This window comes from Melanerpes formicivorus, unplaced genomic scaffold, assembly GCF_026170545.1.
Source record: "Melanerpes formicivorus ecotype bairdi unplaced genomic scaffold, bMelFor1.0.p_v2 SCAF_55, whole genome shotgun sequence".
Classification (NCBI taxonomy): domain Eukaryota; kingdom Metazoa; phylum Chordata; class Aves; order Piciformes; family Picidae; genus Melanerpes; species Melanerpes formicivorus.
Window position 1 is genome coordinate 3,218,171 of NW_027142407.1, and position 15,512 is coordinate 3,233,682.

At 42.3% G+C, this 15,512-nt stretch overlaps 1 protein-coding gene and 1 long non-coding RNA gene across 3 annotated transcripts in view; one reads left to right on the forward strand and one right to left on the reverse strand.

The window, feature by feature from the left end:
* LOC137452518 (uncharacterized) overlaps positions 1-15,512 on the reverse strand; it is a 93,311-nt gene that overhangs the window by 48,133 nt on the left and 29,666 nt on the right. The window contains exon 4 of one of the 2 annotated variants that reach the window (XR_010990104.1): positions 7,762-8,399. The exons of the other annotated variant lie outside the window; for it this stretch is intronic. This is a non-coding gene — a long non-coding RNA (uncharacterized lncRNA). Of the gene's footprint in view, positions 1-7,761; positions 8,400-15,512 lie in introns of those variants that run through there. 2 annotated transcript variants of the gene reach the window in all.
* Positions 349-1,793, forward strand: MC4R (melanocortin 4 receptor). Its single transcript, XM_068160977.1, has one exon. It carries the CDS (start codon positions 540-542, stop codon positions 1,533-1,535), a length of 996 nt encoding a protein of 331 aa, XP_068017078.1. The 5' UTR covers positions 349-539; the 3' UTR covers positions 1,536-1,793.

The following is a 15,512-nucleotide window of genomic DNA, read 5'->3' on the forward strand; positions in this document are numbered from 1 at the left end:
CCCCCGACTTTCTGCAGCTCCTGAGCCCCATTGGCTGGAAGGCAAAGCAGAGGCGGAGAGTGCCCTGAATATTTTTCTCCTCCACACACCATAAAGCAGGCAGCCAGCATGCATTGTCTGACAGCCAGACCAGTGCTTGCAGTTTGAAATTAGTTTCTGCTCTGCATCGGTCCCTTGGGCATTTAATGTTTGCCTCTCTTAATGGAACAAAAACGCCTTGCAGCATATGTGAACTAAACAGGAGCTGACCATAGGGGAGAATCTGATGCAAATTTACAGATTGTTTGGACTCTGTGACCTAGACCACCAAGGTAAATGTGATGATGATCAGAAACTGCATCTGTGAAAGAGTAAACCAGTATTTCTGAGTTTGAAACCTTATTTTGTAACAGCAGTGTAAGTGTTCTGAACTGCTGCCTGCCTCGGTGCTGGTGTATTTTTCTTTTCTTCCCAAGCCGAAAAGCAAAAGAAGGTTTTCAAAGGAATGCAAAAAGGAAAGGCGTTTTAAAAGCAGGAAGCTGAAAGGGCATCTCCATAAGATGAATTTCACCCAGCACCGTGGGACACTCCAGCCTCTCCATTTCTGGAACCACAGCTATGGACTGCACAGAGGTGCCAGCGAGCCCAGTGCAAAGGGCCACTCCTCAGGAGGCTGCTATGAGCAACTCTTTGTATCCCCCGAAGTGTTTGTGACTTTGGGCATCATCAGCTTGCTGGAGAACATCTTGGTCATTGTGGCAATAGCCAAGAACAAGAACCTCCATTCACCCATGTACTTCTTCATCTGTAGCTTGGCAGTGGCTGATATGCTAGTGAGTGTATCTAATGGATCAGAAACAATTGTCATCACGCTGCTAAATAATACAGACACAGATGCACAGAGCTTTACCATAAACATTGACAATGTCATTGACTCAGTGATTTGCAGTTCCTTGCTTGCATCAATTTGCAGTCTGCTTTCAATAGCAGTGGACAGGTATTTTACTATCTTTTATGCCCTCCAGTACCATAATATCATGACGGTGAAGCGTGTAGGGGTCATCATCACATGCATTTGGGCTGCTTGCACAGTCTCAGGCATTTTATTTATCATTTACTCTGACAGTAGTGTTGTCATCATCTGTCTCATTAGCATGTTCTTCACTATGCTCATTCTCATGGCATCCCTCTATGTCCATATGTTTATGATGGCACGGATGCACATCAAAAAGATTGCTGTTCTTCCTGGGACTGGCCCTATTCGCCAAGGGGCCAACATGAAAGGGGCCATCACTCTCACCATTTTGATTGGAGTTTTTGTTGTGTGCTGGGCTCCTTTTTTCCTGCATCTGATTTTCTACATCTCCTGCCCCTACAACCCTTACTGCGTGTGTTTCATGTCCCACTTTAATTTCTACCTCATCCTCATCATGTGCAATTCCATCATCGATCCGCTTATCTATGCATTCCGGAGTCAGGAGCTCAGGAAAACGTTCAAGGAGATTATCTGCTGCTGCAGCCTGCGAGGGCTTTGTGATCTGCCTGGCAAATATTAAACAGCGTGGATGTGTTGCTGTATACACAACGTGCAGTACAAACTTCCGAGTCTTCAGATCCTCTTTCTCTTGGCTTAAATCTTTAAAACTGAGCAATTTTTTTCTGAGTCCCCTGCCTCTCATCCTTGTTTCCCATTCCTGTACAATTCATATTTCTGTCTAATGTTTGTGTTATCTACTTTGTAATTTATTTGGCTGGAAAGAGAAGGAGCACTTCATTTGTAAGTAAGCAAATAAATGTAATGATGAATGTGAACTACCAACAAACATGAGCAGCTCTGTGTTCCAACTGCTGACAAAATAAATTAAATTGCCAGACTTACAGTACATGTTGTCTGATACTGTTCCTTGTTCTGTTCAAATAATTATAGCTATCAATTAAATTATATACTGCTTAAAACAGAGCATATGCTTTTCTCTTGCTGGATTAGAGGTTCTCTGGAATTAGCAGATTTTCCATAAAGGTTACTGCAACCAATGATTTGTATTCATAATTTTGAACTCTTCCCCTTCCACTCCACAAGCAGCAGCAATTCTGTTCCTTGTTACAGTTTTAGCTTACAACAAGAAGATTTTTCAAATGCCTGCTATGCAGACAATCAGTGCATGGGTTTCTGGTTTGTGGTGGTTTGGTTTTTTTCAAGAGGATAACTAATGTATGTCTGAAATTATCTTTTTGTAAAGTTGAAATTGCTCCCTGGAGCATCACTTAGTCCTGGATGTGCTAGGCTGGCATCTAGGTAGACTAGCACCCTTCATTCAGCCATGAAGCATGTACAGTATTAACATTGAGAGTGCCAGCACCAAGGTGCTGAGGAATTTACATGTAAAGATGAAAAGGGAATTTCAGTGTAAGCATTCAGTCCTTCCTTTTCTAAAGTGCTCAGGGTAACAAGTACTCTGTGCTTCAGAAGAAAACCTTGTTAGAAACAAGGTGCCCTCTGTTCTCAAGTGTGTTTTCAGAAGATGGAATTCACTTCCAGGATCCTTGCAGAAATGTCAAGGCATGTGTTGATTTGGCCTGAATAGCTCAGATGATACTGTGGAGTATATGATTTTTGCTGGGACAATCCTATCCCATGGAATGGGTGCTGGCTGACAAGGCTGTAAATCCATGTTCTGTATCTGGCAGTCCTGTGTGTTACTGCTGCTTGAAATCAGTTCACCTTTTCAGGCATCTATTTGATGTGTTCTTAGTTTCATGCTAAAGCACCACTCCTTCTCCACAGAATATAATAGGGACTTCAGTTGTCTCATTTTAGCTCCTTTTCTACATATTTACACTGGAGGCATTTCCAGTGTAAATATGAGTACACAGGATTCCATGAAGATGTCCCTTAACACCTCAACAATATCAGCTTTTATGTAAAGGCACAGAAAATCTAATTTACTTATTCCCAGAAAATATTAAAAGCATAGTGGAAACTGGTAGAAGACCTAGACAATTCTGCTTCTAAAAGCTAAAATTAAATGTAAAGAACAATTTAGGTTTTAATCCTGGATGCCTGCCAAGGTGATTAGTGAATTACCTGGATGAGCAGTTCTATTAATTTTCTTGCAAATGTCTTGTTACCTCCAGCTGCTTGTTCCTTCATTAAAGACAGGCATACAATGAAAAGCTATTCATGACAGCCTAATGTTTGCTACCTGGCTCTCCAGACAGGAACTTATCTTTCAGCTGTAGGTACCTTTTCAGGATACTATAAAACTGTGACAATATTTGGATCTTTGTCAAAGAGCATGAAGGACTTAAAGTGGTTCTCAGTATTTTTAAATTCAGTTTATCTACAAGGAGAGTAAGAAAGTCATTCAACTTTGTGCATCAAAGTCCCTTCATAGACCCGCAGCAGAGAAATCTGCTCTCTCACAGCCCTGCTCTTTCACTTGTGCCACTCCATCCACCTCACTGCTTGCAACAGATCCTTGTTACCTTCTGTCAGCTTTAGTAAATAATATTGCCACATCATAATGGTTACAAGTGTGGAAGAAGTTGAAATGTATCTACTACATCAATTCTACTTATTTTCTTCAGGAGGAAACAATAAAAATTTCAATAATACATCCCTACCTGGTTCCACTAGGTAGAGAATAAAAAATGCCAAAGCAGGAAGATTAAAGCTTAAGGAAGAAATAAATTAATGCATACATACATACATACATACATAAAGTATTTAAACTAACAGACTAACCCCAAAACTGATGGACTTTATGAAAGACCTTTCCCTCTCCCACAAGACATGATGCTAGCTATGCAAAAATATTCTGGCAATAATGCAAGAAATTGCTGATGCCACTTTGAACAAGACACAAGTCTCACTTGATCTCTGCTTTGCCTCACTTTCTTCAGCTGTTTTAGGGCTGTAAATTATCACAGGATCACAGAATTGTTTTGGTTGGAAAAGACCTCTAAGATCATTAAGTCCAACCATCAGTTCCAGACCACCATGGCCATTTTAGGCTAGATGTTAGGAAGAAGTTCTTCACAGAAAGAGTGATTTGCCATTGGAATGGGCTGTTCAGGGAGGTGGTGGAGTCACCATCACTGGAGGTGTTTAGGAAGAGACTGGATGGGGTGCTTAGTGCCATGGTTTGGTTGATTAGATGGTGTTGGATGATAGGTTGGACTTGACGATCTCAAAGGTCTTTTCCAACCTGGTTAATTCTATTCTATTCTATTCTATTAAACCATGACCCAAAGTGCCATGTCCACATGTCTCAAGTCTGTACTTGACACCTGCCAGAAAGCAAAAGCAGCAAGAACCACTGAAGCTACATCGATACTTCCATTTTTACTCAGTAATTCTGAGAATCCTGTTGGAAAAGTTGAGTAAGCACAAGGGCAAGTCCTTTGCCATGACCACCAGGAGCCCACCTAGCCAATTCATTCAAGCACAACCTCAACTACAGGCAACAACTCAGATTATAGTATTGGACTCCAGAATTTCCCTTTGCAGTTCACAGATACAGAGATGGTCCAGTGGAAAGTGGCAAAAGAACAAGATAGTACCTCAGGTTCTCTGAACATTACTTTGAAAGTCTTTCTTCCCTTAGGCTATAAAAATACCAGACAACTAATTTAAACATATCTGCATTCTGAAGAGGCTGTGTTTCTGTAAACGACTTCCTGAACTCCCAGTTGATTCTTCAAATTAACAGTCTCACTTCTTTTTGCAACCCAAGGCTAAGAGAAATAGTCATTGATTTCCATCAATGGTCTTCTTGTAGTTTCCAAAAATGGTGTGCATCTCTTTTGCAGTTATTTGGATTAAGACTATTTAAGACAGCTGTGACCCCATTAAGCTCTAAATTTAATTTAGAAATCTAATTTTAAAAAATAGCTCAATCCAGAATTTTAGCCACTCTGAGCCTGCTTAGCAGTTCTACTGTGTTTATTTAATAAAGCTAAATGTATATGCATGCTTTTAAGAATGGAGGTTTTAATTAAAGATGACTTTTTCATTTCATGGTATTATCTTTTAAAGTGTAATTTATTAAAATTGCTGGCAAACCTCCTACATAGATAATTTTCCTATTTCCAGAAAGTCTGCTCCATCTGAGTAGCTAAATCAGTTCCTGTTTGCCTATAGCTCTAGCAGCTTTTCAACAGACAGCCATAGAAATTAGCTTTTAAAAGACAAATATGTTCATCTAGCTTGCTGGAGAGTGGAGACTGCAGGGTTATTAGAGCTTTGTTCTTCTAGTTGAAAATCATCTGAGGAAACAAGACTTGTCTCTTTAAATATCTGGAACATTAATCACTTCAGCACTCAGCATTTTAGTTGCATTATTTAATCGTGGCACTATCCCCTATGAAAAGGAAGTAGTTTGGTCTCTGCTTTACAGGTGTAAGGATTTACATTTTCAATTCTGCTGGAGAAAAGGGACTCATGGATTTGCCTAGCCTAGAAGGCAGTCTTTGCTTAAGCTGGGATTGGGTGCTAGTGTTCTCCACCTGTTCCCTATAACCAGCCGTAACCTAACATACAAAACTTTTGAAGCAAAAGCCTCTCCTGAGCCCTCAGGGAAGTCTCAGCTGGGGAGCCTGGAGCACCTCATCTCCTCCTCCTCCTGCTTCTTTTCCCTTGTGGCTGTCAGGTCTGGGTCTCATCCTGTTTCCCTCAGCCCTGGCTGCAGGGCAATGTTTTGTCCTTTCTTACCCAGGCATTCCCAGACATGACTGCCTGTGGCTGAGTGGCTCAGCTGTGCCCTGCGGTGAGGCTGTGAGAGCTGGCTGGACCTGCACCAGGTACAACATGGTAGGCAACAACATTGTAAGGAGCATTTCAGGCGCAGTCTCATTGCTCTGTACATTTTAATTAAGTTCTATAGAAAACTTCTTACCTAATTATGTGCCTCTTTCATATTCACAGCTTCAGAGTGTCTCTTGGGGTTTTTTTCCCTGCAATGAACTGATCAGCCAAAAATGTTTTTCTCTTGGGCTCTTTCCCGCTGGAGAGATCTCACTGTAGAGCTTCAACACCTGTTATTAGCTTCTGAATTAATTACTTTGAACATTGTTGAATCTCATCTTCTTTATATTATTTTAATACTCAGAGTGATTCCCTTTCCCTAACTGATTTTCAGATAGTCCTTTTGTGGAACTATCAGCCAGCCTTTTATCATTGTGATCTGACCCTGGGACATTCTTCTTGATCCAGACCTGCAGGACCCACAGATCAGGCTGCAGCATTTGCTGGGCAAGAAAGCAGGAATGCATTGTAAATCTTGCATGTGCCATGCCTCAATAAAAAGTAATGTATATAGGTTTCCAGGTAGCAAAAAGAAAACTGAAAATCATGTAGATGTTCAATTTGCCAGACCTTAGTATTTGTTAAAAGAGCATATAGCTTACTAGAGCTTCGTTCTTTGTGAATCACAATGAGTAAACTGAGTGAGGGTGAGTAAACAGCAGTCCAAATATGTTTGGAGCCAGTATCAGCAGAGCATAAACAAACCACTTTACTTATGCAATAATCTACAGCAACCACCTTGAAGTACAGAGAAATTAAAGCAGATTATACATAAAATATGTACTATAAAAATCCCTGGAGATAACATCTCTGAGCAGTTCTGAGATTTCTCATGCTAACACAGGTCATGCAGTGTTCAGCCTTCACCCAATCATTAAACTTGATTTTCCCCTTGAAAAAGCAGATAAAACAAAGTATCTGAATAATAATAATTAAAAAAATAAAAAGCAAAATAGGATTTCTACTGTAGAGGTAATTGCTTTCCACAGCTGCCCCCTCTCTGTAGGTGTTCAAGGCGCCAGGGGAGGTTTAGGTTGGATGTTAGGAAGAAGTTCTATACAGAAAGAGTGATTGCCTATTGGAATGGGCTGCCCAAGGAGGTGGTGGAGTCGCCGTCATTGGAGGTGTTCAGAAGGAGACTTGATGGGGTGCTTGGTGCCATGGGTTAGCTGTTTAGGTGGTGTGGGATTGGTTGATGGGCTGGACGGAATGATCTTGTCTAGTTAAAGGTGTCCTTGCCCTGGCAAGGGATTTGGAACTAGATGATCTTTAAGGTCCTTCCAACCCAAATCATTCTATGATTCTATGATAGCTGACAAACCTGTAGATACAGTTTCATATGCCACAGACAAAGCAGTAATTTATTGAGTTTGCAGTTTAGGGCAGCAGTTAATTCCTCTTTTAGTTCTACCTCTAAAACTCAAATCAAATAATAACTACAAGATTTTAAAACAAAAAACCTGACTTGGGAATGAAAACATGTAAGGATCCTTTCCTGCCCACCCCCCAGTCACCTTTCTCTTCTATTTTGATTTTTTCCCCTCCCTCTCTTCCTCTCCCCTCCCCCCCTCCCCCCCCCAATTCCCCAATATCCAAAGGAGCAGGCTGGTTTTTTTAATGTGATCCTTCCAGAAGAAAGACTGTGTGGTTCCTTCTGAAAATGTGCTCCTTTTGGCAATTTTAGCAGGCATCTCTAAGTGACTGAGAGGAACTGCAGAACTGCAGTTGGGTGATTTAGGCAAGGAATGATTTTTACAGCTTCCTATCCCATGAAGTATAATACAGAGAGTATTTGTCTCTGAAATTGGGTAGGTTTAGCAGCTGCTAAACCAGTCCAAATAACTTAATATGAGCTTCTGAGGTTTCATTTATTGTTGCTATAAGAAACACAGAGAAAAAATTAGCTCCAAAGTGAATACTAAGATTCACTTCAGCCTGAAGCTAGTAAGAATTTCAAATTCTGAAAGGGTGAGTGCATAAATACCTTAAACAATTAAGGCAGTATGAGCAGGAAGTATTTAATTTCTTGTATTAGAAACAGAGATTCAGTTTAGAGGAATTTACTTAAGAGTTTATTTGCTTAAAATGTTGTGATATTTGACAGGCACTAACTTTGACAGGTAAAGAACAATAGAACCTCTCACTTCAGGAAAGATATTGAGGTGCTAGAGTGGGACCGGAGGAGAGCAATGAGACTGGTGAAGGGAATGGAGGGAAAGTCTGATGAGGAGAGGCTGAGGGAGCTGGAATTGTTTAGCTTGGAGAAGAGGAGACTCAGGGGGACCTTATCCCACTCTACAACTACCTGAAGGGAAGCTTTAGTAAGGTAGGGGCTGGGCTCTTCTCCCAGGCAACTTGTGACAAGAGGGCATGGCCTGAAGCTGTGCCAGGGGAGGCTTAGGTAGGATGTTAGGAAGCAGTTCCTCATGGAAAGGGCAATTAGACACTGGAATGGACTGCCCAGGGAGGTGGTAGAGTTGTGGTCCCTGGAGGTGTTCAAGGAAAGATTGGATGAGGCACTTAGTGATGTAGTCTGGTCAGTGTGGTGGTGTTAGGTCATAGGCTGGACTTGATGATATCAGAAGTCTCTTCCAGCCTCAATAATTCTGTGATTCTGTAAAACAAGCAGAAAATCAGATTTTCTAGCTATAGATACTGCAATTATTGCTTCTAAGGAGAACCTGGCCTCTAACTATACTAAAAATGTACTTTACTAAAATCTGCCCTCAAAATGATTTTTAAGAGAAAGACTGTAATGCCACTTGATTCAGGAAGCAGTAGCTTTGTATTTTTTCTTTTTTAAGATGTCATTTGCACTACTTTTGCTGCTTAATTCTCTTAACTGTCATTAGCATCCATGTTTTCTTCACCTGACATGCATTTTACTCTAAAACTTTCACAATGTACTCCCAGTTCCTAGCCACAAGAAGTGCAAAAGTAGGAAATAATTTAAGCTCTCAGTGTGTCCTTTATTTCTCAGATTTTGGCCAGAAAATCAATGCAGCTTAGAACTTTTGCTACAACATCCTTACAGAACTGCGCTGTTAACTAGAACAAGTCTGTAATAGATAACTTTAAGTATATTGCATAAATCTTGGCTTGTCCCAAAAGCATCACCAATTTAACCCTGCTCTCATCCATCTGGGGGTATTGAAGTCTTTGGCAATTTTCAAGCATTTCTGTGTTTTTTTTGGTTTCCCCAGTCCCAGAAATGGGAGAGCTCTGCAAAATTATCCTAACAAGACAGCAAATCCCTGAAGTGATTCCACAGAATCATAATGACCTCTTTTCAAGTTGTTTAGTGCTCCTTGAATCCCATTTTCTTTGCTGTAAAACAAAACTTAAAACAGTTTAACTGCTCTTCATGTCTATTGAGAATGCTGCTATTTGGTTTGATTTAAAGAGGAAGTCCTTGTTACAATAACTCCTAAATCCTAGAGCCATACTGGATCCTGCTGCAATAAGTGGTTTATAAAAGCATAGTAGACATCATCTACTACATTTAGTCCAGAGTTTCTAGACTAAATAATACCTAGATCATTTGGTGAAAGATTCTATATAAATGCAAAGTATCTAGTATTACAGTTGCTGAAACAGTAGAAGCTGAATTTCCTTAGTATGTGATATAATTTTGCTTCTGAATAACAGCAGCAGGTTCAACTCAATCCATGACAGCTGTATATTGTTACTGCCTCAAAAATTCTTCCTCTATGTTTTTCTGCCATTTTCCTGTGTATCCCCTCAGAGGTTTCCTTGTCTGGGAGGAGCTGAACATGCTGGAAAGCATGGTGGGATAGGCAGGAGTGAAACATTGCAGCTAGGAAAACATAAGGTTTGGGACTGTCACAGGAAGAGAAATGATTTGATATAACTCAGATGTGATGGAAAGAGGGGTGGGTTGATTTTTATTTATTTGAATCTATTTCCCTAAAGGTGCAAACTGTTGCAGCTCAGGAAGGTACAGAAAGTTGCTGGAAACAAGAGCAAGTCTGGGGAAAAGCAGGAGGTACTTCACAATTTCTTTAATGTACCTTGTGTAGAAGAGCTGTATCTTCTCTATGCCAAAAGTTCATTGTCTGAGAGTGTGATAAAGGGAACACTATCTCCAGAGGCTGAAAGCTTCTTTAGTGTTTCCATGAGCTTCCACAAAGAAAGTGCAGATAGCATCACTTCAAAGCTGTGACTAGCTTTTCACAGAAGGCTGCCCACCTTGGTCTACTTGCACTGCAAGTGTCTAAGGGTGGGGAGAAATTTTCAGTTCCTTTTTTATCACAGTATCACTGTATAACTTAGGTTGGAAAGGACCTCGAGGATCATCGAGTCCAACCTATCAACACAGACCTCATGACTAGACCATGGCACCAAGTGCCACGTCCAATCCCCTCTTGAACGCCTCCAGGGACGGTGACTCCACCACCTCCCTGGGCAGCACATTCCAATGGTGAACGACTCGCTCGGTGAAGAACTTTCTCCTCACCTCGAGTCTAAACCTCCCCTGGCGCAGCTTGAGACTGTGTCCCCTTGTTCTGGTGCTGGTTGCCTGGGAGAAGAGACCAACCCCTTCCTGACTACAACCACCCTTCAGGTAGTTGTAGAGGGCAATGAGGTCAGCCCTGAGCCTCCTCTTCTCCAGGCTAAACAATCCCAGCTCCCTCAGCCTCTCCTCATAGGGCTTGTGTTCAAGGCCTCTCCCCAGCCTTGTTGCCCTTCTCTGGACACGTTCAAGTGTTTCGATGTCCTTCTTAAACTGAGGGGCTCAGAACTGGACACAGTACTCAAGGTGCAGCATCACCAAAGCAGAGTACAGGGGCACTATGACCTCCCTGCTCCTGCTGGCCACACTATTCCTAATGCAGGCCAGGATGCCATTGGCCCTCTTGGCCACCTGGGCACACTGTTGGCTCATATTCAGGCAGCTGTTGATCAGCACCCCCAGGTCCCTCTCTGTTTGGGAGCTCTCCAGCCACTCTGACCCCAACCTGTAGCTCTGCATGGGATTGCCGTAGCCAAAGTGCAGCACTCGGCACTTGGACTTGTTGAATGCCATCCCATTATGAACTCTTGGGCTTTAGTAAATATAATCAGTATTTTTCTCTGTCAAATTCCATCAATGCATTTTTGTTGCTCTACTTTTACTGCCTCTTGTGATCTGTGGTTTATCTGTCTGCAGAGGGACCTTGCCAGGCTGGACAGATGGGCAGAGTCTAAGGGCATGAGATTGAACACATCTTAAGTGCTGGGTTCTACACATTGGCCACAATATCCCCATGCAGTGCTACAGGCTGGGGTCCGAGTGGCTGGAGAGCAGCCAGGCAGAAAGGGACCTGGTGGTACTGGTCAATAGTGGGCTGAATGTGAGCCAGCAGTGTGCCCAATGGCATCCTGGCCTGCATCAGAAGTAGTGTGGCCAGCAGGAGCAGGGAAGCCATTCTGCCCCTGTACTCAGCACTGATTAGGCCACACCTTGAGTCCTGTGTCCAGTACCGGGCCCCTCAGTTTAGGAAAGACGTTGACTTGCTGGAAGGTGTCCAGAGAAGTGCAACAAAGCTGGGGAGGGGTTTGGAGCACAAGCCCTGTGAGGGGAGGCTGAGGGAGCTGGGGTTGCTTAGCCTGGAGGAGACTCAGAGGAGACCTCATTGCCCTCTACAACATCCTGAAGGGAGGTTGTAGCCAGGTGGGGGTTGGTCTCTTCTCCCAGGCACCCAGCACCAGAACAAGAGGACACAGTCTCAAGCTGTGCCAGGGGAGGTTTAGGCTGGATGTTAGGAAGAAGTTCTTCATAGAAAGAGAGATTGGCCATTGGAATGGGCTGCCTGGGGAAGTGGTGGTGTCACTATCACTGGAGGTGTTTAAGAAGAGACTGGATGGGGCACTTGGTGCCATGGTTGAGTTGATTAGATGGTGTTGGGTGTCGGATGATAGGTTGGACTTGATGATCTCAAATGTCTTTTCCAACCTGGTCTATTCTAGTCTAGTCTAAAGTTTATTCTTGCCAAAAAAAAGAAAGCATATTTTTCAAAGGAGAGTTTCCTATCAGGTTAGAAAAAAAAAACATTAACCAGAATTTCACAATTCAAAACTGAATCTTCAGACAGCACCAATGAATATGAGGTGTCACAAATACAGATCCTTTTTGGCCAAGGGGGAGATTCTTTCAAATAGTTTTGATAGTATTCAGATTTTAAACACATAAATTGTCACATCTTGAACATATTTTCTATTAGGAAATCCTGTGTTACATGAATGTTGGGATGTAAGTTAGAGCCACTTCTAGAAATGTCTAGATTTCTCATGGATGGACTAAATTCCTGCTTGATTTGAATATGCTGGCTTTACAAGGGTTAATTTATCTCAGTATTTCTATATTGGAAAAAAGTGCTTTCTTTTTTAACTGGTAATAATTCTGAGATAACAGAAAATCCATACTGAGGGAAAATGAATTGTTTATAACTATGACAAGATATAAATAAAGGAAATATGACAAAATTTCCTAGAGTGGGCAAAAGCTTTGCAGTGCAAATGTAACAGTAATTTGAGGTATTGTTCAGCATGCTTTTAATGTGTAAGTATCATGGAAGCAAGCTTGGTAGAAACAGGTAATTTGTGAGTATGTACAAGAAGGAATATTGTGTGCAAGGTGTTGGTGAAGAGTACTGCAAGGGAAAGGGCTCTTTTGTTTTTCTTATTTTTCCATCAACTCTGAAGTCTCTTGGCTTTGCTAGGTAATTAGACATTATTGCAAGTATAGCTGCTTAGACTTGTTTCTGAAGGAGGTGGAAACAACTGCCTATGCAGAGAAGGCATGGCCTGGCTTAACTGTGGTAAAATAGGCTCTAAGATCTACTGCTTTTAAATGAGGTGTCTACAGCACCAATAAAATTAAGACAAATATGTCCAGAATGACCTTTTGGTGACATACTAGGGAATGACAAGCAACTCCTGTTCTAGACAAGTGTCTCCTGTATGTAAATTTGTACTTACTACAAACTGAGTATTCTGACATGTTTAAATGAAATAGAAATAAGGATTCAAAAGCTTCAAATTATACCCTGAAAGTGGATATAACCCTAGGCAAATGAAATTCTGTCTCAAATATTCTTTTATGTCAGTCTCAAGTAGGAAAGCTTATGTGTGTTATTAGACCTTAGAACCTGATAGCAAAGTCTGTCTCCATGTAACTGAGATGCTTGAGTGCTAATTAATTTTCTAGCTTGCTACAGGTTCACTAATTTACTGAAGAGGTTTGGCAACATCTTTATACTTAGGACAAAATCAGAAACATAGGAATTGGGTATTGGCCATAAGGCTTGCACAAAAAAGGAATCAAGGTGGAGTAATGGCATTTGAAGTGATCTTAAGCATGTTCCAGAAGTTCATTTTAGTCTTCCTAATCCAATCTCAGAATTTCATCAAAGCCTTCTTGTGTTTTTTTCCCTTTTCTCTTTTTTCCTGATTATGTTGCAATCTCATCAGATCCTTCTACCTAGAGCTAATCCTATTATTTTCCCTACCCTCCTCTTTGATTAATGCTTTCCTGCCTGCCACTTCCAAATATCTTTATATTCTACCACTCAGTTATTGCTACTGTTTCTCAAATCTACAGACTGTGTGACAGAACAGGTGCTCTAAGTTTCATCCATACTCTATGAAGCTTCCTTGCATATGAAAATGTACTGCTTTGTACACTAAGGAGACATTCATTTCTGAAAAGAGAACAGCATGCAGCAAAGTGACTGGCAATATGATGACTTGGATGTCAAGCAAAGATCTGGCTGGAAAGCCTGGGAAAGGAAAAGAAGTTTGAAGAAGAAACTGAATTATCTGCTGAATACATTGGAAAGCATTTTAAAGATCAAAAGATCAAGATGCAGGCCAGGAGGCTGTCAGCCTTCTTAGCCATCTGAGCATACTGCTGGCTCATGTTCAGCCAGCTATCAAACAGCACCCCCAGGTCCTTTTCTGTCAGGCAGCTTTCCAGCCACTCTTCTCCAAGCCTGTAGCATTGCCTGGGGTTGTTGTGACCTAACTGCAGGACCTGGCACTTGGCCCAGTTAAATCTTGTACAATTGACCTTGACCCATTGATTCCACCTGTCCAGATCCTTTTGCAGTGCCCTTCTACCCCCAGGCAGATCAACACTCCCACCCAACTTAGTATTATCTGCAAACTTACTGAGGGTGCACTTGATTCCCTCATCCAGATCATTTACAAAGATACAAAAAGAGAACTGGCCCCAATACTGAGCCCTGGGGAACACCACTTGTGACCAGCTGCCAACTGGATTTAACTCCATTCACCACCACTCTTTGGGCCCAACCACCCAGCCAGTTTTTAACCCATCCAAGCCAGGTGCAGCCAGTTTCTCCAGGAGGATGCTATGGAAGACAGTGTCAAAGGCTTTACTGAAATCCAAGTAGACAACATCCACAGCCTTTCCCTCATCCACTAAGTGGGTATTGTTGTAGAAAGAGACATCAAGCAGGACCTGCCCTTCATGAACCCACACTGACTGGGCCCGATCACCTGGTTGCTGCATAATGGCACTCAAGATGATCTACTCCATGACCTTCCCTTGTATTGAGGTCAGACTGACAGATATGTAGTTCCCTCAGTCCTTCCAGCTGTTTCTGTGTAAATGGGAGTCATATTTGCCAACCTCCAGTCAGCTGGGACCTCCCCAGCTAGCCAGGACTGCTGGTAAATGATGGAAAGTGGCTTAGTGAGCACTTCTGTCAGCTCTGTTGGTACCCCTGGGTATGTGCCACCTGGCCCCATAGACTTGTGTCAGGGGGCTGGGTATCCAGCCAAAAACTGGTCTTACTACCAAAGACTAAGGCAAAGAAAGTATTGAGTACCTCAGCCTTTTCCTCATCCTTGACCGCTCCTCCCCACATCCAACAAAAGACAGATTCCCCTTAGTCATCTTTTTGACACTAAAGTATCTGTAGAAGGATTTCCTGTGGTCTTCAACAGCTGAAGCCAAATTAATTTCCAGATAGGCTTTAGCCCTTCTATTATCCTCCCTGCATAGCCTTACAACAACCTTGTAGTCCTCCCAAGTGTCCTGCCCCTTCTTCAGTGGCCTTTTTCCCTGTTTTTCCATGCCAATTCATCTTTTAGCACATGGGGCCGGCCTGTTCATGCACCTTTCAGACTTCCCTCTTGAACAATGTCCAGCCTTCTGGGACTTCTTGGCCTTTCAGGCATGTCTCCCAAGGGATTCTGTCAACTGGTCTCCAAAAGGGGCCAACATCTGCCCAACAGAAGTCCAAGGTGGCATTTCTGTTGAACCCCCCTTTTCACTTCTGCAGCAATAAAGAACTCTGTTGTTTCATGATTGCTATACCAAAGATGGCCTCCAACCCTTACACCACTTACAAGTCCTTCTCTGTTCACAAACAGAAGGTCCAGCAGGGTGCCTTCCCTAACTGAGTCCCTTACCAGCTGTGTCAGAAAGCTATCCTCTACACACTGTAGGAACCTTCGGGACTGGTCTCTGCTGTGTTCTTCTTCCATCGGACATCAGGGAAGCTGAAGTCCCCCCCAGAAAAAATGGTCAGTGATCATGAGACTTCTCCCAGATACCTAAAGAATATTTTACCTGTCTCTTGATCCTGGGTAGGTGGTCCACACAAGACTCCCCCCAGGACATCTGCCTTTTTGGATTTCCTCTTGGTTTTTGCCCATAAACATTCAACCCTATCATCACCATCATTAACCATAATAC